Source organism: Apaloderma vittatum, unplaced genomic scaffold (genome assembly GCF_000703405.1).
Source record: "Apaloderma vittatum isolate BGI_N311 unplaced genomic scaffold, ASM70340v1 scaffold5109, whole genome shotgun sequence".
Lineage (NCBI taxonomy): Eukaryota > Metazoa > Chordata > Aves > Trogoniformes > Trogonidae > Apaloderma > Apaloderma vittatum.
The window spans coordinates 16,191-40,585 of NW_009733407.1; the positions used below are offsets into that span (position 1 = coordinate 16,191).

Sequence of the window (24,395 nt, forward strand, 5' to 3'; positions counted from 1 at the left end):
CCTTACTCCATGTCAGTGGGAGACTGTCTGTGTCCTTTGGATTGGTTCTGCAGCGGTTTGAAGCCATGGTGGAAGCTAACCACATTGTACTGGGCTGTGCCTCTTTGGGGCGGCACAAGAGTGTGTCGTGCACTAACTACTCTAGGCAAGAATAGAGAGTCAGTAAATATTTTGTATCAAGTGTAATTTATTAGCAGTATGAAGCAAAGTCAACATCACTGCATTAAAAACTCATTATACCCTGTAAACAGACCTCCCAGTGCTGTAAGTCATAATGCCAGCTTTGCAGTTCTCTTAAAAACTCTCACTGAACAGTAAATGAAACAGTCTTAGCAGCATCGTCCTTCTTATATAACCTGTCATGGAACAGTCCATATCACAAAAGGCATCCATCTCTTATGGAAAGAGATAGAGCAGATAAACAACGGAAGCAAAAATTTCTGTATTAATAAAAGACAGACAAATATTTAAAATCCTTATCATTTAGTATACGCTACAAAGTTTCTTTTAAAAGTAAGATGACTTACACAATTTACAAATACACTGGATTCAGGTCTGTAGCAGAAGCATGTTCTAAGACAATCAACAGTATAAGGTAAATACATATACACCGAATAACAGACATTGTGCTCTGCAACTGCTCTGTAAGACCTACAGTAAATACACATTTAATAGTTAATAGTTTGAAGACCATATATTTCCATATAAAATAGTAACTGCTTTTGAATATTTTCAAAAACAAGACTTCTATTTTTTTTATTATCTCATCTTCTTTTTTTTAATCCATAATTGAACACTTGCAATTTTAGCAGCAAGAATATTATGTGGCCAAGAAACAAGCTCACCACATAATCAGTAATAGCACTTTACAGTACAGTTGACAGTCCATTCACAAGACAGTTTGCAAACGTTAAAGCATTTATACACTTGATAAACATTTCTTCTGTAGAAGTTCCAGTGTCCATCCCACTGCAGCAGTAGCACATACATTCCATATGGCAGATACCAGCATTACAGAATTAACCCCACCTTTAGATATATATGCAAAATCCATGTATAGTTTCAGTACTGTACCTTCTTTATAAATCATTTCTGGGAAGCTCACAATACATTCACATACAGTAAGGTTCCAGCAATCTCTATACTTTTGCCAAACCATCCACAATCCTTTCAGAAGTTGGCCTCAAAGCAAACTGCAGTAAACTCCTTGAAGAAGCTGCTGGTAGGTAATGAAACAAATTACCTCAAGAGACTTGACATTCGGTTTTAGCCTTCTTGTCCATCACTGGACAGCTTCTGCAGAAAGTCTGCTTTCATACAGACTCAGTGCATGGTGCACAAATTCATACTGTTCACTGGTCTGAACCATTCCACCCCTGAAAAGGAAATGCATCATAATGAAATGTTATTTCTTAAGAATTTAATGACCTCCAGCCCCTCCTAATCCCATGGCCACCATTTAATATAAGCCCTTTCCTCAATTTTCAACCTAGAGTTTGCTTGAGGAAGTGAGAAATTTGCCTGAACAGAACACTTTCTTCATAACTTATGCCATCCAAGACATACCACCATGAACCACCATTCCTAATTCCATTGGGGTAAAAATTGGAGAGGAAACCATCTGGCACCAACATTGTTAAAATCTACATTTAAAATTCAACATATTGAAAGAGAATTTTGCTCAGTCACTTGGGCAAGGAAGGCCAGATACATGGACAGAGCAATTCTACCGATGGAGCAAGGGAGTAATCAGAATCTGGCCTTTCATTTTTGTCCCTTACTAAAAATGTAACCCTTGGTGACCTTCAGATCGCCTGTGCAGAGAACAGCTTTTCCTGTCCTCTTTCTAACGCCTACAATGCATCCTGTCTGAACGACAGCCACCTAAGAAATTTTACAGCAGTGACTCATTTCAGCACCAACAATACAAAAGAGTTTAACTTGACCATAAAAAGGACTAGTTACAGCCAACTTGGATTAGATGCCTACATTAAACTTATTCACCTGATAGCAATCCCTTTTTCAGGTCTAAGTATGAGGATCAAGTCCCATATCTCCAGTGCCAGTTGCCAGTGTGGTAGGAAGGGGATGATGTCCTACAGGTGTGATATTTACGGTATGAGTGGTACCATTCAGCTCTGAAATTAGACTAGGTCTCTTTCTGACAGTACTAAGGCCACAAATGCTAGGTCTTCAAGGTCTCATGGCGTGGAGCCACGAGTTTATGTAATTCCACTTTTATTATCTCATCTGCCAGGGTATTTAAAGCTGCCTACTTTACTAGAATCAAACCCCCAGTTCATCCTCAGCATACCCTGGAACGGCTAGTTACCTTTGCGGGGGTGAACAACAAAATGGCCTTAGTGGGAAGGAAGACATTAAGCTCTGTATTGTGTTTCGTTTCAGCTAGATCTTAATTGAAACAATCAAATTTTGTGAGAGATTTGGATCCAGAGCAATGTCAAAGCCAGGCATCTTACAGGAGATCTGAGAAATTGCTGTGTGATCCCTTCACACACCCTGCCAACAAAGTGGTCTATTGATATACAAAGCTATATGAAAAATGGTAAAAGTGCCTCAAAAAGTTTTGTCCTCCAGTATTAGAGAACATCATCTACAATCCCAAGGTCCTTTTATTTTCCTCAGTGCTAGTGGATGGTTAAATGTCTGTTGCAGGAAAAGCATAATTCAAATAATACCTCCTTCTGTAAGCAAGTGATCAGCTGTCTGTGCTCCTCCGGTGAGCTCAGGCAACTGTAGAACATCCTTTAGTGAGCTGCATGTCTACCATCATATGCTATTCCTAGGAACTAAATCACAGGCCCTTAAACGGTCCCATCCATTGCAAAACACAGCAAACTCTTGGCGTTGCCAACAGAGATATCCACAAATTCCTAACTCCTGGCTGCCTGCTGCCTTCAGCTGCTCTCCTCTGTGCCCAGCTCCTGCCAGTGAGAGTCTAAAGGTGATGGGAGGGCTTTGCTCTGGTCCTCTCTGCTGCCCAGCCTCCTTCCTTCCTCCTCACTGCTATGTCCTGCCCTGCCCACGCAACCCCTTCCCAGCCAGCTTCCCTCCCTTCCCTGTCTCCCCCTGCAATGTTTCCCCAAGATGTCCTCTAAGGGAGTGCATTTCCCGGGTTAGATCCACTGTGTGCAAGGGGTGGAGGAGTGGAACATATCGATAGAGAAGGACTTGGGGAAGGGCAGGTTAGAACAAGTTTGGCTCCATTAGACTATTTGTGGGGACGATCCTTGTTCCTTCCTCTTCAGTGAGGAAGTAACATACAAAATGTCCAAGAAGGGGCTAAGCCCAGCACTACTACATTTGTCTTGTGCTGGCAAGCATAACTGAAATGTTACGATGCTTCTGAACCCTATATGGGAAAACTAATGCACATCCTCATCAGCTTAGGGGCACCTGAGTCTTATACAGAGGTCCAGACAACCTGAACTTGTCAGTGTTATTATACACGGGAATCATAGAACCACAGAATCATTGAATGGTTTGGGTTGGAAGGCACTTTAAAGATCATCTAATTCCAACCCTCCTGCCATGAGCAGGGACACCTCCCACTAGACTAGGTTGCTCAAAGCCCCATCCAGCTTGGCCTTGAACACTGCTGGGGAGGGGGCTGCCACAACTTCTCTGAGCAACCTGTTGCAGTGTCTCACCACCCTCACAGTGAAGAATTTCTTCCTAAATATTTAATCTAAATCTACTCTCTCTCAGTTTGAAACTGTTACCCCTCATTCTACCGCTACACTCCCTGACAAGGAGCCCCTTCCTATCTTTCCTGTAGGAACCCTTTAAGTACTGGAAGGTTGCTAAGAGGTCTCCCTGGAGCCTTCTCTTCTCCAGGCTGGACAACCTCAACTCTCTTCGCCTTTCTTCATAGGAGAGGTGCTCCAGCCCTCTGACCACTTTTGTGTCCCTTATTGGACCTGCTCTAACAGCTCCATGTCTTTCTTGTACTGGAGGCCCCAGAGCTAGACACAATACTCCAGCTGGGGACTCACAAGAGTGGAGTAGAGAGGCAGAACCACTTTCCTCAACCTGCTGTCCATGCTTCTTCTTGTGGAGCCTAGGATGTGATTGTCTTTCTGGGCTGCAAGTGCACATTGCTGGCTCATGTCCAGTTTTTCATCTACCAATATCCCCAACTTCTCCTCTCCTTTGTTCTTCTGCAAGGCTCACGTGTAATAGCAAGGAATTATCTGTGACCTAAGACCCTAAGTTTATGCAAAAGGCTGCTTGGAAGAAGATTTCGGGAGGAAATCTGCTCAAGCAGGGAGGTTTCCTCCCCTGTGTCCCTAGTGCCCAGAAGGGATGTATCCACAGCCTCGACACCTCCGGCTGTGTGGCCTTCGTCCTCTGCCAGCCCACACTGCCAGCTCCTCCGTGACCTGCTTCTTTGGGACTTTCTTGGGTGGTACTCAGAAGAAACAGCCCCTGACATCTTGAGGGCTCAGGGACCCTGACCAATCGCCTGGGCAGCCGTGGAGGAGGGAAGGACCCTTTACCCTGCCCTCTGGCTTGCTGCTAGTGCAGCTGGATGCAGTATGCTCCAGAACGAATGTGATGCAGGGTTTGGGATTTTTTTTTTTAACCTGAGGCGATTAGTCAAAACACTTAAACAATGAATTGACGCACACTGGAAACTCTTTTCATCCTGTCTGAGGAGCCAAGAGTAAAGTTATCAGACGTCATTCCAAGAATGTGCCTTTAAGGTTAAGAATGTGCAAAGTTTCTCGATATCACAGAAAGTCTTGAAGATGCCTCACATCAAACATTTCCTGTTTCTGTTGCAAAACATGAAAAATGAACTGGGAAAAAAAAAAAAGGCTGAGCAGACCTGAGGGTCTATCCTTCCATGAATCCACACAGACTGTGGCTATATTTTCACCCTGTGTCAAGATTTTGAGGGGTTAGTCCATTTCCTCAAGTTAGCTCAGCACAGACAATTACTGCCAAAGCCATTCACCCCTTAACTTACACTGAACAGCTAAGAAAACAGTGGCATCTGAACATACCTTACCAAGGAACAGCTCTCTCCCATCTTATTCCCTGTTGGAGCTCTGTTTTAAACTGTTTCCATAGGGGCTACGATACGCAATTAATTAAGCTACTTTTCAGCACAACTTTTTGCCACCATCTGCTATTTGTCTGGATGTTTATTTTTCACTGAGTGTGCTGGGCAATGGGAATATTTTGGTAAATCACTACAGCATCACTGTGAGCCTCTCAAACACAGCTCTGTTCTCCTACTGCTCAATTCGCTTTGGTAGAAATGTGGCCATGGACACATGTGACAAAAAGCTCACATACAAGTGGATACTGCTGAGTGTGTTCATTCCACCGGCAGGTCTGTGTTTGGATGGTGTAACTCTGAATGTGAGCAAGTCTGGCTGGGAACCTAGTGGAGATGACCTATCAGGGATGAAATATTCAGTGCTCCTCTTAGGCAGGTTTCTGGCTCCCAGCTGGTCAAATGAAACTGTCCTTTTATGCTGAACTCTTTTTTTTTTTTTTTCTGTTTTGTGAGAGCAATCTGATGTACAAAGAATAACTTGGAGCTCAGCTGCTGGCCAGCATCATGAGGAAGACAGCTTCATTGCTGTGGCTGCTCTGCCCCTGGCTGTACTCCATTGGTAATGTTGGCCACGCTGGTAAGGGAACTGCAACACAGTTATGGCCAGAGTCAGTTCTTGCAGCCAAGTCTAGTGGGATGTTAAATCCACTTTGTCACCTTCATGCTATGTGCAATGACCCTATCTCACACCCACCAGCCAATAACCACCATGTCATCAGGGGAGGGTGGTCTCACCGAGTTTTGTCTGTGTAACAGTGATACTCGCCCACATTATGAACCCATGATCTGGTTGGGCTGGCAGTGGCTACTGTAGTCTTAGGGACTGCTAAGCTCTGCTTTAGCACTCCTGCTGGGTGAGCGAAATCTATTCTGCAATATGGCCAATTGGAAAAATTAAAAGAGAAGTTTTCTTTACTGAGTTTTGCCCAGAAAAACATCTTCAAAAATTAACCCACAGATATAGTTTTGTCTCAGGCAATGCCTGAGCATACGAAAAGCTGAGGCGCCTTAAGCAAGATTTCTGGAGTCTATTTATATATTCAGTTTACTTATACTATATTTATAAACTAAAAAAACCCCCCAAACTCAAACAGAAATATGCAAATCACAAGAATTATTTTTTATAATAAGCTTTGTGTCACTGAGATTGCTGTTATGAACATTTACATTTGGGTCAGATTTCCATTTATTTCTAAGCTTATCTGGGATACTAATACATATAAGAAAGTTCATTAGGTGGTTACACTTGACAAAATTTTGTTGCCAGTTATAATGCTGAAAATTTGGATTATTTTTCCTATGGTTGAAATAATTATATAAAAAATGATGTATCAGAGACCAGAGTTTGCTTCCACTTCTCTGCAGTGAGGTGTAAAAAGAGTAAGAAAAAGGTTACCTCAGAATAGAAATACTAAAATGGGTGAGAACACTACGGACCTTTTTCAGTAAGATGAACAGGAAGGAGTGTTGGAAATTTGGAGTTGATAATTTAAAACAGAGTAAGCATTTTTCCTTCAGCTCTTCCATCTCTTTTGTTGCTGAGATTTTTAGGTCAGGAACTCCCCTTGGAGAATTTTTCACTCCAAGTGGCTCATATTGCCCTATAAGGATCACATTACAATTTCTAGTGTGATGAGGGCGTGTGGGAAGGGAAAGCAGAGGAGATGATTCATAAACATGGTCATCTATATGGATTCTGGTCCTTCTGCAATTCGTGGTTCCAGTCCCTTCCAGAGCTCTTCAGAACACAAAAACTCTGTATTGCCTCTTTGACCTAAGCTCTTTTTCAGCATTTGCACCCTTACAGCTTTTTGCCATTTAAAGAAGCAATTAACGTACTTGCAGAAGAATTATATGACCTGGTACCTACAGCAGGAGAGGAATGAGGCTTCCCTATTCTTGGTACAACCCTGTTTATTTACTTTATATGAAATCTTGTTTCCCCAAGCAGACTAAGAAAGAAAAGTACAACCAAACCAATAGCTTCCATTGTCCACAGTAACCACATCCTCCTTTCCAACACAAATCTCTCTTCGGTCATGGTTTCACAAAACAAAGCACTTTACAACAATGCTGGCCTACAGTGTTCCTGCTCCCAAGCTGTGAATTCAATCAGGGAATTGATCTGACTTAAGAAAATTCTTGCAACAAATGTCTTGTTATTTTCTTAAGCTGAGTAAGTTTGCCAATCCAATTCAAAAGGACCCCCAGCACAGCTCGGGGAACAGCAACAGTACCAGATTTGGCTCTCTCCACCTCATAAAGAAACTACACACAGAGTGAGCCTGGATGTCCCTGTCACCGAGGCTCAAAGACAATCCCTTGCCTCCAGATTGCCCCATGTCTCTTGTGTCCTAGTGGGATGCTGCAGACAGCAGAAAGCCCCAGGGGAGGGAAGGGGGAGTGCCAAGTGCCCAGTGAACAGCGGGTTGCTGTCTCAGGAGAATTTAATTCAGTGGAGTCTCACACAGTTTCACCTCGAAAATAATATTCCTTATTCAGGATCTAAATAGAAATGTTACCCTGAATATTCAGTTAATGTGGTCACAAGAGTCAGCAAAAGTGATAGCAGCCACTTCATGTAAAGCAATGTTCAACTGCAAAAAGGGTTTCAGAAGCATTACTGAACCATTACTAACCATTACTGGATTATTTTGGTAATAATTTCAGTCATTTCAGAATCATTGACTGATTTGCAGAATCATTGACTGATTTGCAGAATCATTGAACAGTTTATGGTTCTTCCAGAACTCACCGATCCACTCGTAGCTGGCAGACAATGCTTAATGCATCTACAACTCCCTCTTCCTTCAGCTGCTGACAACCAATGGCAGTGGCAATAAAACATCCAGTTCTTCCTATACCAGCACTGAAAAGAAGGCAAAATTTAACAGGGGAACAGAGTTCACAGATCAAAGAAGTTAAGTGGAAAATGCTAAATTGATATGAAAACACTAAACCCATGAAATAGGGAATTACTAGAACCCACGGTTCCTGTATGCGTAACTAGCAAGGGTAACTTTTCAGGTTACTTTCTTAGAAAGAAATGAAAGGGTGCACTGTTCCAGCAGTCCAGTCCTTGTGGCTGACTTGTGAGGCTGACACTTTTCCAGTTTGCACACAAGTGGATGTTAAGAAACCAATATCCATTAGCACCACAAGGTTCAAATATTCTCTGTCAAGGTCCAAGGAAATGACAGAGATATGCACTGAGATGGGGGACAAGCCTACCTAAAGACAAGAAGCAGTGGAGCATTATGTTTGAAACCCTCAAGGTATACAAGGATTCTGCTAACCATACCTCTAACCATGAAGCTAAAAAGAACCTAGAACCATGCTAATGAAGTTAAACTCCCTTTCCTGTGATTCTGCAGGAGAGAGAAGGATTTGATGTTGTAACTTTCCAGGTTTTCTTGATGCCTGATTGGCAACAGCTATTTTGGCATTATTTTTACTCCCTGGGCCTCCAATACTTTTGAGAATGTCTATCCCACTCTGATTCTTGCTTAAATAATGTGGAATTCAGTGCAGATCATCCCTGTCATGCTGCATGGCAGGAAACTGCGAGGAAAATAGTTAAAACATGGAGTCAGGGGTCCAGATCTCCATGCCCAGCTTTATAGTAAATACTTAACCATTTAGTGCCTTGCTTTCTTTATCTCTGCAATGGGTATGAATACTACCTGCCTAACAAGAGCACTGCAAGAGGTATTTAAATTAATGCCAGGAAGAATCCATTGAGTGTCAGATAAAAACTTGATATATCTGAGTGCAAAGTGTTACTGGGAGTATGTCCATTTGCTACAGCTGAAACAAATCACACTCGACTCACCACACAATAATAGCTAGAAGTGCCTCAGCCACTCAAGAGCCCTCCCATCTGGAAGCGAAAATTTCCAAGAGGACTCAGCAATATTAAGTATTATGATGTCTAAGCCAACCATGAGGGGATAATGAAACGTAAAACTGGCAATGTAAGGAAGGATTGACTGAGATGAAGATCCTGAGTTGACAGCCTCTCTCTTTGGACATCAGTATCTGTGGGATAAATGTATCCAAATGGAGAAGGACATAGTTTATAAAGAGGGATTTGGAGAAACCGATCTAATGCATTCCCCCGTTCTCTCCCTCAAATATTTTGAAAACATTGAATGTGGGGCTAAAACGTCTAACGATTCAAATGTAAATGAAGTTGGCCATAATGAAGGGTTCATTATTTCTTTTTTTTGGGGTGGATTAAGTGTTCTTGGACAAATTCTTAATATATATTAAACAAAGACTAGGATTTTCTAATGTATTTTCTCCTTAGCTCAGACGTGCCAGTCCTATCTTATTACATGGCTTTATGTCAGACAGTGTAAGACAAAAATGACATTGTTCTTCATTTGCCTGACACTTCTATCTAGAAAATATTTTGAAGTATTATCAAGTGCCCAAACATAGTGTGTGTATATATATGTGTGTGTGTATATATATATATATGTTTTTCCCTTTTTTTTTAGAAGTTTAAGGTCTTGTAGCTCACTTGCAACAACTGTGGTAGGACTGTAGAATATTAGACTGCTATGATTTTGGGATTAAGAGATGCAAGCAATATGCTTTTTATAGAATATGTTCACGCCCTAGCTGATGAGGAAAGAAAAGATTTCCAGCAATAACTATAACAGTGTCAAGTTTCTGAGCATGAAAATTTTATCCCTTATTCTGATTTAAGAAATTTACAAGTCCTCTGTTATGCCAAATTGCTGGTTCTTCTGGAAAGCAGAAAATGGCATTGTGGTCCTCATTATTGGCCAACCTAGTTTCACTGACTAAATGGGGCTAAATTAGTTTTACATTTACAGAATATAATTCTGTGCTCTAATTCTTCCTTACTGATAACATGTAAATAAAAAATCTTTTCCCTCTATATTTGAAATCTCTCAATTAATACTTGTATTTGATCCCAAAACACTTAGTTGCCATTAAACTCAAATTTATTTTCATGTCTTAACTACACATCCAAAGGAGAGATTCCACATTTATCACATGCTTTCAATGAGTGACATGACGGAAGAAACATGCCTTTCCACTGGATGCCACTATAAAGACTAGGAAGAATTTAAAATTTTCTTCCTTTGGAAATCTGTGTCCTTGGCTTATGTGTAATCAGATCTGTTGATATCAAGGGCAAAGTAAACATTTACTCTTTTTTCTATTCTTTTGTAGAACAGGAACTACTTTGCTAAAAGAAATCAAGTCTTTCTTATACCCTGAATCCTAAATGGGCTCATCACTGAAGTGTGTAAGACAGAACCCTGGCTGTTAGGCTACAAGAAGATATGTACAAAAACTTTTTTTTTTTTGCACTAGTGTCATAATTCCCAGTATTCAGAGATTATTAATGCATTTCTGTTTCAGATTAAGGATCATTGTTGGAGTATGCACTGTAATGGTCCTCTAGAAGTAACTGAGAATTGTGTGGTTGTATCTGAGATCCAAGCTTAAAAGTGTGCACAGGCTCTGTAAGACAAGAATGACTTCAATTGCAACTCAGATTAAAAAGGAAGAAACTATCTGACTAGAAAATAGAGCATGAATGAGTTTACTCATTCTATAGACCATGGCATAGTGAGTGAATAGATACCTGAGATCACTGAAGAACCACCAATTTTAATCATAACTGAGATGATATCCGGGTCTTTAATCATGAAAAAATTCGTGCTCATGATTACAGACGTTACTGTCATATCACTCACCTCAGAAAGACATCTCATTCTTCTGAAGAACTTCATTACCAACAGCCCTTACTTGAAAAAAGGGACTCTCAACAAGTGGATTTGTGGAATTTTTAGGGAAATTAAACTTCCTGATAAAAATAACTGCATCATTAAATTTGAGAAACTTCCTTATTCATCACATTCTGGTTTTGAAAAATGATAAGTCATTCAAATCTGGTTTCCGTATCTCTAAATCTCATAAACATGGAGTTGAAAAGAAGTGGTTCAAGATGAAAAGTTCTGCTATGATGTACTTCTAGAAAAAAATAAAATACTATCCCAGCTGTAAGAAAGGTATCATCACAGTTGTAAGACAAAGCAAGTAAGGAAATGCTGACTTTATCTTTTTTTTCTGTTTTGCTTCACCCACTTCTTTCCAACAATATAATAAACCCAGTAATACACATCCTAGTACTTGAATTGCAATGTGGGGCAATGAATCAATATAAAGCAGTAAAATGGAATTTTAGTTATTAGAAGGACATTCTCTGGTTTACTACAATTTGTGTGACTAACATTCTTCTCTTGAGTACTGAATAGCACTTTGCTCTTGGGTGTCAAAACAACTGCCTTTGTGAAATTGTTCACAAATTTTAGTGAAGATGTGGTTTGGTCTCCAAGTTTATACCTGATGCCTATTGTTCAAAATTGACTTGGTTTACAACACTTTAGCCAACCATTCATTGGGCTTTGCATCTGACTTAGGTATGCAATTATGCAACAAGACTAAAAAAGAAAAGCAAATCAGGAATAAGAAACAAAATGAATTTTCCAGCTGATCTTTCAAAACCAGAGTTCATTAGCAGAAACAGAGAATGATTCAGAAATTATTTGCTACAACAAGGGAATTTTCTCCAAAACTCAAATATGAACTGAAAAAGTCAGTTAGCATGAAGAGGATCTGGAGTATTTTACTCTTCCCCAGATATGTTCTGTTTAGGAGGTGGTCGGTTTGCTGTGATTTGCTGTGGCCTTACTTTGGGCAGTCATTTAAAAGAAGGATTGTAAATTACCTGCAGTGCACAACGACAGGTCCTCTGCCTGGTGATTCCACCCGGTCCTCTTCTACGTCCAGCATGAGCTGCAGCAGAGGCTGAGCACTGTCGGGTGTTTTGTGGTCTGGCCAGGATGTGTACCAGTAGTGTTTCACACTCCGGGACTGACTCCCTTGCTGAACAGAACATATAGATTTTATATGCGTCTTTGTGGTGAACAAGTTTTTTTATCTCTCTCAGTATTATGGTAGAAAGACAGGAACAATGTTAGAAGAGATTTAGCAACTTTTTTTATTGGACCCTGCCATTGCAGGGAACAGGCATGGCTCCAGGGACACAACTGTAAGAAGGGCTTGTGCACCTAAGAACTTAGCTCTTTTTCCAGCTATGCAAGTTCTGCTCCGTCCATCTGACTATTCACTTGCTGACTATATTGTCAATTGGGAATTGCCAGGTGTCTGTGTTAGATCAGCAATAAGATCTAGAGATATTAGCTTGATCTGGGCTTCTGAATCTCTAAATTATTATATATTTCCACTACCTTTTACGGGTATTATCCTATGGGTCTGATACGAAATTACTAGAGTATTTAAGTCAAAGGCTCAGAAGAACTGTCCTAGATTAACCAAATAGCACAGTTTGTTTAGTTATTCTCTCCAACAGAGGCTGCTACCACTTATCTCAAAAAGCAAAGGGGTTAAATATGGGCTAGACAAATGGATGATATGACTTCTGTCCAATTCTCACTGCCTGGGCTGAAACACCAAACAAATTTTCCCAATTCATTATTTATCGTAATGCTCTGTCAGGAGCAGAAGATCATAGAATCATAGAATCACAGAATTATAGAATAATAGAATCATAACACGCATTGGGCTGGGTGGGACCTTTAAAGTTCATCTAGTCTAAATCTAATCTAAATCTACCCTACTCTAGTTTAAAATCATTGCCCCTCATCCTGTCGCTACATGCTCTTAGAATCATACAACATAGAATCATAGAACAGTTTCAGTTGGAAGAGACCTTCAAGATCATTGAGATCAATCTTTGTCCTAGCCCTATCAACACCACTAGACCATGCCCCTCAATGTAACATCTACCTTGTCTCTTAAACACCTCCAGGGATGGCAACTTGGCCACCTCCCTGGGTAGGCTGTTACAATGCCTGACAACCGTTTCAGTAAAGAGATTGTTCCTAACATTCAACCTGAACCTCCTCTGGCACAACTTAAGGCTGTTTCCCCTTGTTCTATCATTCACCACTAGGGAGAACAGGCCAACTCAGGTAGTTGTAGAGAGCAATAAGGTCTCCCCTTAGTCTCCTATGGGGCTACACAGCTCTAGATCCTTCAGCTGTTTCGTGTATGACAAGTCTCTCCCAAACATTGCTGTAGGGCCCCTTCAAGTACTGTAAGGCCATTATAAGGTCTCCCTGGAGCCTTCTGATGCAATCTGATAGCACGTCAGTGTAATATGGGAAGTATCTTAGAAGAGGAGCATCTACCTTATTTGCATAATGTTTAGTCAGAATCAGGAAAGCATGAAACTTTCCATATATGCTCCTATTTTTAGCTCCTCAGGTGGGCTATAGATGCACTCAGAAACAACACGAGCAGTACATCTTCCTCAGAATGACGCTATGCTAGTTCTTTCATTAACCAAAATCTTTTTACATAGCCTTGACAATGCTAAAAAGACCTCAAAGTGGCTCAAACGCAATTCAAGACAGTGAAACCTCACTCTCTGAAGTCTTTTGAATTGCTAGAATGATACAAAGCAGCAATACTTTGTTCCAGTGCTTTGGTCTCAATCATATCTTGAAGCTGTGAGCTTCATAGTTCAGTTACTCCTCCTATAAAAGTTTACGTCCTTTAAAAAAAAACATTTCAACTTCATTTAAGATTAAAAATACAAAGCATTAGGAACATTGCTTCTCAGATGCAGATTGTTACCTTTATTGTAAGCTGACGGACAGTATAGTTCTCGCATTCTTGCACATTGTTAACAAGGACTTCAACCTTCCCATAGATTCCTCTTTTTTCTGGCCAATAAAGCACACATTTCTGGAAAGCAAGCATCAGTGTTGTCAACAAAGTGGATCCTATAGCCATATTCATACCTAATCTTCACACAGACTGTATTTTTCTGGGAAATTTGGAAGGACTCAATGTTAAAAGCATCCTTAAATAAGGGATTACACAGTTCTTAATGAATGACTTAGGCCTGATTTTCAGGATGTGAGTTTTTCAGATATGGCTCTCTATCACTGAACACTCTGAACAGTTGTTTTTATTCTTAAAAGCTCAGTGAAATTCAGTCAAAGGAATTAATTTCCACATTCAAAATTAAGATGTTGGTTTTTTCCCAGAACATTCTATAAGTCATAGAACTAAATTTATCAAGTTTACTCTTTTAAATCAGGATTTCCTTCTGAGCAAGAGATTCCAAATTTGTCCTCTCCTCATAAAACTTATCCTCTTTAGGCTCTGAGCCCTGATACAACAAAGCATGTAAATATGCCATTATATCTTACTGAATTCAATGGGACTTCATAGGCACGTTAAGATATTTTGCAGAATCTGAATTGTCTACTACATAGCCTACTGGAAATGACTGTTCAAAAATCCATCAGCCTTGCTAGAGCTACACAAAATTACAAACAGAATTTTTAATGAATCAGTAGTGTTATACTATTTCAGCAATGTATCTGAGAAGCATCTATTAAAAAGGAGACAAAGAAATAGGATTTACAATATGAACAATTTTATTTTCCCCTTGCACTAGTGTGCTTATCTTCAAGTTAACTGCAACTTCATATTCATTTCCATTGAAATATCTCTATGGTCTACCTGAAAGCAAACATCCCTGTTGTATAAATACTTCTCTCTATGGTTATTACCTTAAGAGTGTAAGATGTTTGAAACCCACATTTTCTGAAATAATGATGGTCAATCTGACTTGTTCATTAAATAAATAAACCCCCAACAATTAAAGGAAACCTTCATTTTAATATTCAATGCATAGATTAAAAAAAAAAAAGACAATAAACATTGAGGGAACAGACAGTTCTACAACAATAACTGAATCCCAGAAGGAACTTGTATTTCCTCACAAACTCTTGCTGAAGAAAATGGTGTATATTGAGACAGTAGCCTACATTACATGGTAAAATGAAACAAGCCCTTTAATATAATTAATTTCCATAAACATAACTCCCAGTAAATCCCACTGAAAATGATCCTGAAAAAAATATCAGTGAAATGCAAGGCTTTACCACCAGGTATGATCTTTAAGCTGTTACTCTGCTTGATAATCCAATAACTGATTCAGCTGAATCATCTGGGATGTATAAATACTTTTCTAAAAATAGATGCTCATTACCTTAATAGTGTAAGGTGTGTGAAAGCCACATTTTCTGAATTAATGTTGGCCAGTCTGACTGGTTTCGTTCAAATCTTGTCTTTTGCAGAATTACTCGAACATCCTACATTTGCTGTTTCCCCGAAGACATCAAGAATGGCAATAAAATACTCAGAAATTTGTACGATAAAAAAGCATTCACAAGTTCCACAGTTCCCCCATGTGACACATATAGCTGCTATCATCTGCCAGATCTGCAGTTCATGCCCCTCCCTGGGAGTGTAGTTTTCAGTGCTAATATAGGAAAAAGAAAAATCTAAATACACAATAGTACCCTGACAATCAACAATAGTTGAGTCAATCCCTGAGACTTTTTGATAAATGCAAGCATGCAACGCTCACTACAAAGCCTTCGGGCACTCCAGAAGAGTGTTTTTCTTGACTCTTTCCCAGAACTGGAACTGGCAACTTGAGCTGGGTGGACAATGAAATGGGGCTGTTCATTAAAATAACTTTCATTTAGCAGTCTGTCTACATTTAGTGATATACAATGGGTTATTTTTAACACAGTCTCTGTGCATCTTTTAAAAATACCATTTGTTACTGCTTCAAAAAACAGCCTTGAAAATAGTGCTGGGATCAGCTGGTCCAGGTAATTCTAAGAAGGCAGATATTTAGGGGAATTAAAGAGTTTTTGAAAGTTAACTGTAAAAAGGGGATAAAGATGATGATGGGAGAGACAAAGATATCAGATATGCACAGAAGAATGTAAAAAATCCCAGTAACATTGACCAAAAGAGTAAATTGCCTCAAAATTTTACTTGAACCTAAAAGAAAACTCCACTGGTCTCAAGGAGGTATATTTTAGACCTGCTCGAAAGGCAAACACAGTGGTTGAGAGGGATGCTCTCTAGCCTCATGCCTGTAATCAGTAAAAGTATATTGCAGATAGTATGTATCAAAAATAAAGGAAGAATTCATTTGTTTTTATCATCACATAATCCTCCATCTTCACTCTTTGTGGCAGTCGTGATTCTGCTCCTCGCTCTTCTTTCAGGCCTCATAGATTCCCTTTCAGCATATTCATCTATTACAGCACTTTCTAAATAGGTCACATATTTTGTGAGCTTGGAGTTGAACGTACAATCCTCTATGTAATCAGCAAACATATAACAGCTACGAGCAGGATTTTTTAAAAGATGCTTAAGCTCAGAAAAAAAAAAAATCCTAACCAACTTGCATGGCAGGCCAGATGCCAGGTTTCATGGGACCACTCCTGAGATGGATCTCCGTGGCTGAGCAGGATCTGGCCCTGCCTTGGACTAGGGTTGGTACCTGCTATTTGCCACTGTCAGTCTGTGTTCAGGAGCACAGACCTTTTTTAACTTGCCCCAAGTGCTCCTGGTGCAGTCTGGTCCCTCAATTCTGCTGAATGGAGGAAGGTGCTTTCCCTGGATTTGGAACCCAAACAAAATTAGTTTAAAAATTCTCAGGTATTTGTTAAGTTGCTTTACTTCAGCTCTATTTCTCTTTATTTTTCCATATAGTTATGCCAACAAGTTTACACATTAAATGTCCCAATAACCAGGCCAGCACACAACAGTAATGAATAATTACAACAAAGTTTCAACTCCAGAATCCTATTTTACTCTATTTACTGTCACTACTAACTCAAGCATGAGATGTACACTTTAAGAGGACTTGCAGGATTTGCCTTCATATACTAAAATCCTCAAAGTTCGGACTAAATCTTCTTAAGTATTTCCAAAACCTAAGACATATCTACGGTGCCAATACTCAACTGAACTAATAAGTAATCTTCAAAGAGGCTCATATGAATTCTGTAAAAGATAGGATTTCCAAATTCCAAAATCTACTTTGCTATGTGTAGATAAGCACAGTTATAGACCAGCTGTGGGAAAAAATGTTACATGAAAAATAATATGAGCTTTAGACTGTGAGTTAACAAGATTGTCCTAGATAATTACTGACAAAAAGATTTACGTTATCTGAGCTGAATAAACAAGCATTGTTTAATGTGTCTGTCAGTACTAGTCCTTTCTTCTTGCAGATTGTTACACTGTATTCTTTACCAAAGTTTCTTTAAATATGTTTCCTGGTTAACAAGTAATGTCGCTTAGTAAATTTTGAAATCAAACTAAACGTGTGTTATCTATGCAGTACATAGAATGACTACAAACAACAGTTGATACAACCGAAGTCTATAAACTTTTCTATAAAATTATATACAAGCCTATAAAGTTCTCATGCTCTACATATTTGTCTAAATTCCACTGCTCAGTTGTCTTGACTAAGCTCAGTAATAAATTAAGTTTATATATATCCTGTGGATAAAGCTTTGTAAGACCATGTCCTAAAATACTCGTACAGAATTAGAGACGGACACCTTCAATGAGTGATTTATCTCATTCTCTTAGAATGGGATGGATCACCCTCTGGAGGTGACTCCTGCTCTTCAGTGACCAGCAAGACCAGTAGCTAGATCGCTCCGTGAGATGAGTTTTCCCTGATGTTAACCCTAAGATTATAGCCTAGAATTCTAAGTCTCTCATTGTTTACTCAGGCAGAAGCTCCTTTGCTGTGGCCTCTTTGCACAGGTAGATTTCCAATCTGTTCAGACATTGTGTAGTTTTGAGGACAGGTTTTACACATTCTGCTTAAAATATTCACAGCACCCATAGTTCCTTCAGCGTTACTCTTGCTGATAAATCAATCTCCTTTATTTTTTAAATTAGACTTCAAAATGAAAAAGAAAGAAAAGCCAATCATTTAATGCCCCACATTTTTTTTGTACAGTTGAAATGAGCATTTTGCTTGGCACTCTACTTTCATATTATATCTTCATCCATCTTACAAAAACTGTTACCACAGCGAGTCTTAACCATTTTTCCATCTCATGGAAATCTCATAGAAATCTTTGTTTATCGTCATTTCACACAATTCCCGTTGTTACTGCAAATTCATCACATCAGTACATTGAACTAGGGCACTAATGCCCCAAATAATTTTACTCATGCTAAACAAATGAATGTATTTTTGAGATAAAGGTTTATCATGTGTCTCTTACTTGACAGCTCCCTCATTATACAGTACTTTATACATTATAGTATATTACAGCTCAAATGGAGGCTGACTGATGTTATACCAACTGAGGAATGGGGCCTATACTGGAGAGTCAGGTATAGGAATTTATTTGCACATAGGTAGATGTGGATGTGTGGATGAATAATTTTTCAAATAAAAAGGTATTTATATGTGTGTATACTGCAGAGGTACCTCCCTGAAAATGACAGAAATAGAGCAGACCACAAAGAAGAAAAAATACCAAATGTTATTATGCTAAATAACATTAGCTCTTACCTTCTCTATAGAGAGAAAATACTTTAACAGCGAAGTTAATATACTGAGCATAGTCACAAGCTAAGCTGTTTTCTTTTCAATAGCAAGCAAGGTTTCAGGAGGGACCCACTAACGGTGGGAGAGTTCCTGAAGTTTCTAGACAGGGTAGGACAGCTTGTGCTATCAGAGCCTCTCTATATAGCCTGGGAACGACTTGAGATTCCCCACCCTTTCTATGAGGAGGAAATTACCACTGCCAGGCCACAACAATGCAGATAAACACCAGTGCCTAAAGCCTGCGTAACTCAGGTAAACACAGGGCTTCCTGAGATGATGGAAACCACTGAGCAGTTCTTTCAAGTCATTCTTCTTACACAGTGTCAGATGTGAGTGTTTAAACAGTCAGCATTTCCTCTGCAAAATACTTATTCTTTCAGCCAATTAGGATGGGATAAGCTTTCTACATTTTCAGGACTAATCTTTTTAATGTAGGCTTCTGGACACTTGTTTGAACAGTCTAGTGCAAAATGGCATGTGGTTTGGAAATATGTCTTTGCAAAATTTTACAGGACCAACCTACTTTTTACATACAGCTTTCTTAAAATCCACTGGATTTTAAGTTCATATTAGAAGCCCAAACTCACGGTGACACAGATCCAAGCAGCTCAAGGTTAGAAGAAAGAAGAGTATGTCAATGAGTCCACTTTTAAATGAAACAGTGAGTTTGAGCCCTGGGAACACACTCAGGATCTTGTTCCCTTGATCATTCAGATGGGAAACTTTGCCTGAATAAACTCGGTTTCTCTATCATCCAGTGCATCTGAGTTTGAAGAGCAGGGGTGTGGGTGGAGCAGGGGTGATATGGCCCTGGTGCTTACGTGGTAAGGTGTTGAAACTTGGTTGAAGCTCCTACCTAGAGTAAGGAATTGCTACCAAGTCCAGCAGTTTGGACTCAAGAAAAAAGTCCAGCACCTTTCTGTCCACGTCTCTCTTGTCCACAGGCCCTGTAAGCCACTTCTTTAACATTCAATGTTCCAGAACAGAACTTTGTGTTGGCCTTCTGCATGAGAGTGATTTTCATTTCTAATATCTGGCAGTCACAAATACAGACTCTGGCAGTATCAAGGAAAGCCTGGCAGCAACAATTTACATGAATAGTAAATAAAGCTATTAAAGATGTAGTTGAGAATTGATCCAGAAGTCATAAAATGTATAACAGGCAGTTAGATGGCCATCAGCAATTAAAATGGAATTGTCATCTCTACTTGACACTAAAGAGCTGTGTATTTTCGTTCTAGAATCATTGAAAGAGTTGGGCTGGAAGGGACCTTTAAAGTTCATCTACCCCAACCTCCCCTGCAGTGAGCAGGGACATGTTTAACTAGATTAGGTTGCTCAGAACCTCATTAGACCTGACCTTGAATGTTTCCAGTGATGGGGCCTTCATCACCTCTCTGGGCAACCCATTCCAGTGTTTCACCACCCTTATTGTAAAGAACTTCTTTCTAACTTGCAACTTAAATCTACCCTGCTCTAGCTTAAAACGCCTTATCCTGTCGCTATATGCCCTTGTAAACAGCTAAGTCGCTCTACAGTATTGGCTTTTGGGAGTCCAGACTGTATTTCTGGGAAGGTCCAGAAGATTCGTAACGTCTGAAATGGATTCACAACCTGCCATTATAGCAAAGTACAAACTTCAACCACGTCAGGAAACCTCAAATCATAACACTAACCATCTATTTTTTATATATCAGAAAGCAACAAGAAATACAGAGGTGATCAACGCACAAAGGAGATGTTTCTTAAAAAATTACGAACTTAACAGTATAGATCTAGAAAATGAAGTCTCTTTTTGTCTGTTTAAAATATATCTCTTCAAACTGCTATGCAGTTGCAGTTGGTGCATTTGGCAACAAACACACTACTTTTCACTTTGCCTGTTATCAGAGTATTTAGGAGGTGGTTATCTGCTAGCTTCCCTCCATACCTGCTAAGGTTCTTTCTACAGTAAACAGCCATAGGAATAATTTCTCAGTTTGGCTAGTTGTCATACCTCATTTTTTTCTTTCAGCTTTGTGATCATAACAATGACAGGGCTGTCTTCTTGCCAAACCATCTGCCAGAAATCATTCACGGTATTAATCATGGGTCCCTGAGTTGCAATGAAAGCCTTCTCTTTACCTCCATATCCCTAGTTTAGAAACAGACAGAAAAGCATTTACTTTAAACTCTAGTTGAGTAACATTGCAGGTGAATGTTCTAAAAGAGCAGAAAAATGGATCTGGAATTAGAAAAAAAAAAAAAAGGTTAGTTGAAATGACAGCAATTATGACTAACAGTAGAGCAGATCAGAAATTTTTCAGTAGAACAGTTTTTCCTGTGGAAACTATTGTTATGGTGGCCTGAAATGGTCCTGAGAATACATCAGTCCCCCTCAAACTTCCCTGCTTACTTGGCTTCTTCTAGCTTACTCTGTTCTCCAAGTTGTTGGGGCTTTCCATCATTGAGTGGTACTTTAATCCATGATTTATGTTGCTGCAGTGTTTACAAGATAGTTTACAGTCAAGAAGCCACAGAAAAAGAAAAAAAAAAGAACTATAAAACTGGTTTCTGCAAAGATTAGTGACAGCAAAAAAGATTAAAAATACATGAGTGCTGAGGAAGTCAAAGACTCTGCTTTGCATCTTTTCTAAGGGAGAAGAGCCTTGATGAGACCTTACAGGAGGGACAGCATAGGAGTACAGGGAGTCCTGAGACACACAAGGGTATAAGAGGTCAGAGAACGGTCAGGCAAACAGTGGAGGAGCAGAGAAAAGGGAAAGACAAGAAAAAATGGGAAACCCAAGAGATTGCCTTCTTATTTTTTGCATGAGAAGGCAAAGCTGTGAGTTTATGCAGTGACAGCGTGCCCAAGAGTAATGCAGATCAGGAGAGCCTGGCAGTGTCTGAAGGGGATGAGTGAACAGGGGGGGGGGGGGGGGGAGCCTCAAGCCGTAGGTCTTCCTTTTGGGTGCCTTTCTCCCTGACAGCTGTTACGCATTGCATGAACCAATGGGACAGATCCTCAGTTGGTATAAACAGTCATTCTTCTACTCACTAACCTGCCTGAACATACTTTGTCCAAGACAGGTCTGTCAGGATCCCTGTAAACCTAATGAGATTGTATACATGTGTCCTGGGTTTAGCTAAAAAACCAGTTCTGTTTAGTAATTTTTACTTTCCAGTTTAGTATCTTCTAAAAGGCTGCACTTTCTGAAGTTAGCAGCATGTTTCTGCAGACAGTGATAACACCTGATGTTTACAGTTACTGCCTGGGACTGGGATGCAGAAAGGCTCTTGCTGATACTTATTCCTACAGTGACCAAGGCCACTGCTGGCTCTTGTGTGCCACGCTGGGGGTGCCGGGTAGTAAGAGGGGTCACAAGGAAGTAAAAGGTTGCAACTCCGGGGGGTAATAGACAGGACAGGTGACCAATGAGAGTATTCCATTCCATATATGTCATATTTAGTGATCACGAGAGTTTTGCCCCTTTTCTGCAATGGCTGGTGTCCAGGGAGGACTCCATCCGATCTCCTGGTTTTGATCTGGATCCTCAGTTCCCGAATCCAGGTCCCTTTATCCAGCTCCCGCCGCCGCTGAGCCTGGGGCTTCCCCAGTGCCTCCTGCTCTGCAGCACCAGTGGAGACTGCTATTGAGGGAGGGAGTTTGATTTGATATTGGGCTACTGTCTATAGTTGTATATAGTACTTTACTTTTATCATTTCACTATTATTTCTATTATTGTTTCATTAAAGCTGTTCTACTTTTTCTTCTCTAACTCGAAAGTCTCTCTGCCTCATTGCCTTTTCCTTCCTGTTTTGGGAGGGAAGAGGGGGTTAGAGAGCGTCTGTCCGTGTTAGTGGCCGGCCCAGCCCTAACCCGAGACAACATGGTTTTGAAATTTCATTTCATTTCATCTCTGGGTTGTATTTTTTCTGCAGTTGCTGACAGGTCAACTGCTGTTAGCAGGAAAAATCACCATATATTGACCTGAAGGGTAGTGGCATGGGGAAAAGGGAGACCTCATAGGACTCATAACATGGCCTGGCTGGTGGAAGAGTTGCTCTCTAAAGAGAATCTCTCTGCTTAGTAACGTGATGATGCCTTTCATACAAAACACTGAAAGTACAAAATGTAAAGTGAGGCATGAGTGATGTGTATGTATATACTAATGTACTCTTATTTAAAAAAAACAACTCCTTTGAAGAGCTCTATGGCCAAACTGCAGTTGCACTGTTACGTTTATTCCAGCTGAGGATCTGGTAGATAACTCTAATCAAAGCATTTAATTTGGCAAGTAGAGGACTATAATCCTAAACCAGGACTGAGGTAGTTTCTTAGTAGTCTATTCAGCATATGCTGTGCCACAACTTCAAGGAGTCTCTCCGTGTGTTACTGAGGATTATAATGTAGGTGACACTTAGAAAAATAATGCTTTCCAACAGGTTCAGGCTGGCAAAGTTTTTGTCATCATGTAACCATTCAATATAAGGAGCAAAATGTGGACAAGTGTGTGTGCTGGTGCATGTGTGTTTGTTTAACATTTTTATGTTACAGTATTTATTTAATTACTTAATTTACGATCAGGACTATTGGTTGATCACTTATGCACAGAAAAAATCCACTGAACATGTTTGTGGATAACATGATGCAATGAGCAACCATACAGCTCATATTGTTGTTGCATCTGATCTTCTCTATACCAAAATACTGGTATCTCTGTCACTGTTAAAAGGTAAACCTCTTTTCCTTACTATAAGGCAGTAGGACAATATTAAATGGTAAATACTGAAGTAAACAATCCATGTTTTTCATAAACAATTCATGTTTTTCATAATGTTCTTTTATAAACTATTTGATAAATCATTTTCTTACTGCAACCATTTTAGTACATTCATGGCTATGTGGTCTTTGTCACAAACAGCTCACAGAACTATTCTTTCACACCAATGTAGACAGAAAGATTAGGAATTATCAATGAAGATGGGTAGGAATAAAATGAGTGGCACCCTGGCAAAATCAGCTATTCATGTGGAAAATCAAATATTGTCTCAAAAGCACATGAAGAGTGTACATTTACTTACCCTAATGTAGTTAGCATTTATGTAGGTACTCAAGGAGTCAGATGGATTTTTTGGTTTCAAATACACTCTGCTTAGAGGATCTAAGAGCAGAAGGAAGATGGAAATTGAAAAGAAAACCCGTAATTAGAAGATTTCTATAGAGAATCAAAGATTTGTTGAAGAAAATAATCTACTGTTATTTGGGGTTGCCAAGCACTAAAGCATTATGCATCAAACTCTTCCCTCTGCAACAGACCATCACTGCCCAAGGCTGGGCTGTGTAAAATATCTGAGCAAGGTGTGGGCATTGAAGCAACACTGTCAGGTCCAGGAAATGTTCAGCAAGGTCCTGCCTGCCGGTGTTGAGTATCAAGCTCACCTACCTAGAATGTCTCCAAAACCTCTGTCATATCATTACACAATCCCAGATAATGACAGCAAGTCCTTTGGATTCAGCTTTGATATCTTTGCCTGAAGCTATACTCTTCCAATGACTACAGTTTGATTTAAATTAAGAAAAGCTCCCTCCGCCTGGGATGAAATCAGCTATGTGTTTTCAGGTCAATTTAAGTTCACTGTAAGGGGCTGGACTAGGTTATCAATGGCCTTCCCTTCAGCCCTGTGTTCTCATCTCACACAATTTATGACCAGTGATGTGTACTAGACTGGTGACACAGTGCCAAACTACAGGAACACTTTCATAGAATCAAAGAATCATAGAATCACAGA

The 24,395-nt window shown here is 39.8% G+C and overlaps 1 protein-coding gene across 1 annotated transcript; it reads right to left on the minus strand.

Moving 5' to 3' along the window:
• Positions 1–174: 174 nt before the first annotated feature.
• Positions 175–23,767, minus strand: PTPRR (protein tyrosine phosphatase, receptor type, R; the record flags this gene model as incomplete). Its single annotated transcript, XM_009875871.1, has 6 exons — positions 175–1,376; positions 7,845–7,958; positions 11,862–12,019; positions 13,796–13,906; positions 20,617–20,754; positions 23,688–23,767. Coding segments are annotated over 6 exons (695 nt in total), but the record flags the coding sequence as incomplete, so codon positions are not given.
• Between the last annotated feature and the right edge of the window lie 628 nt (positions 23,768–24,395).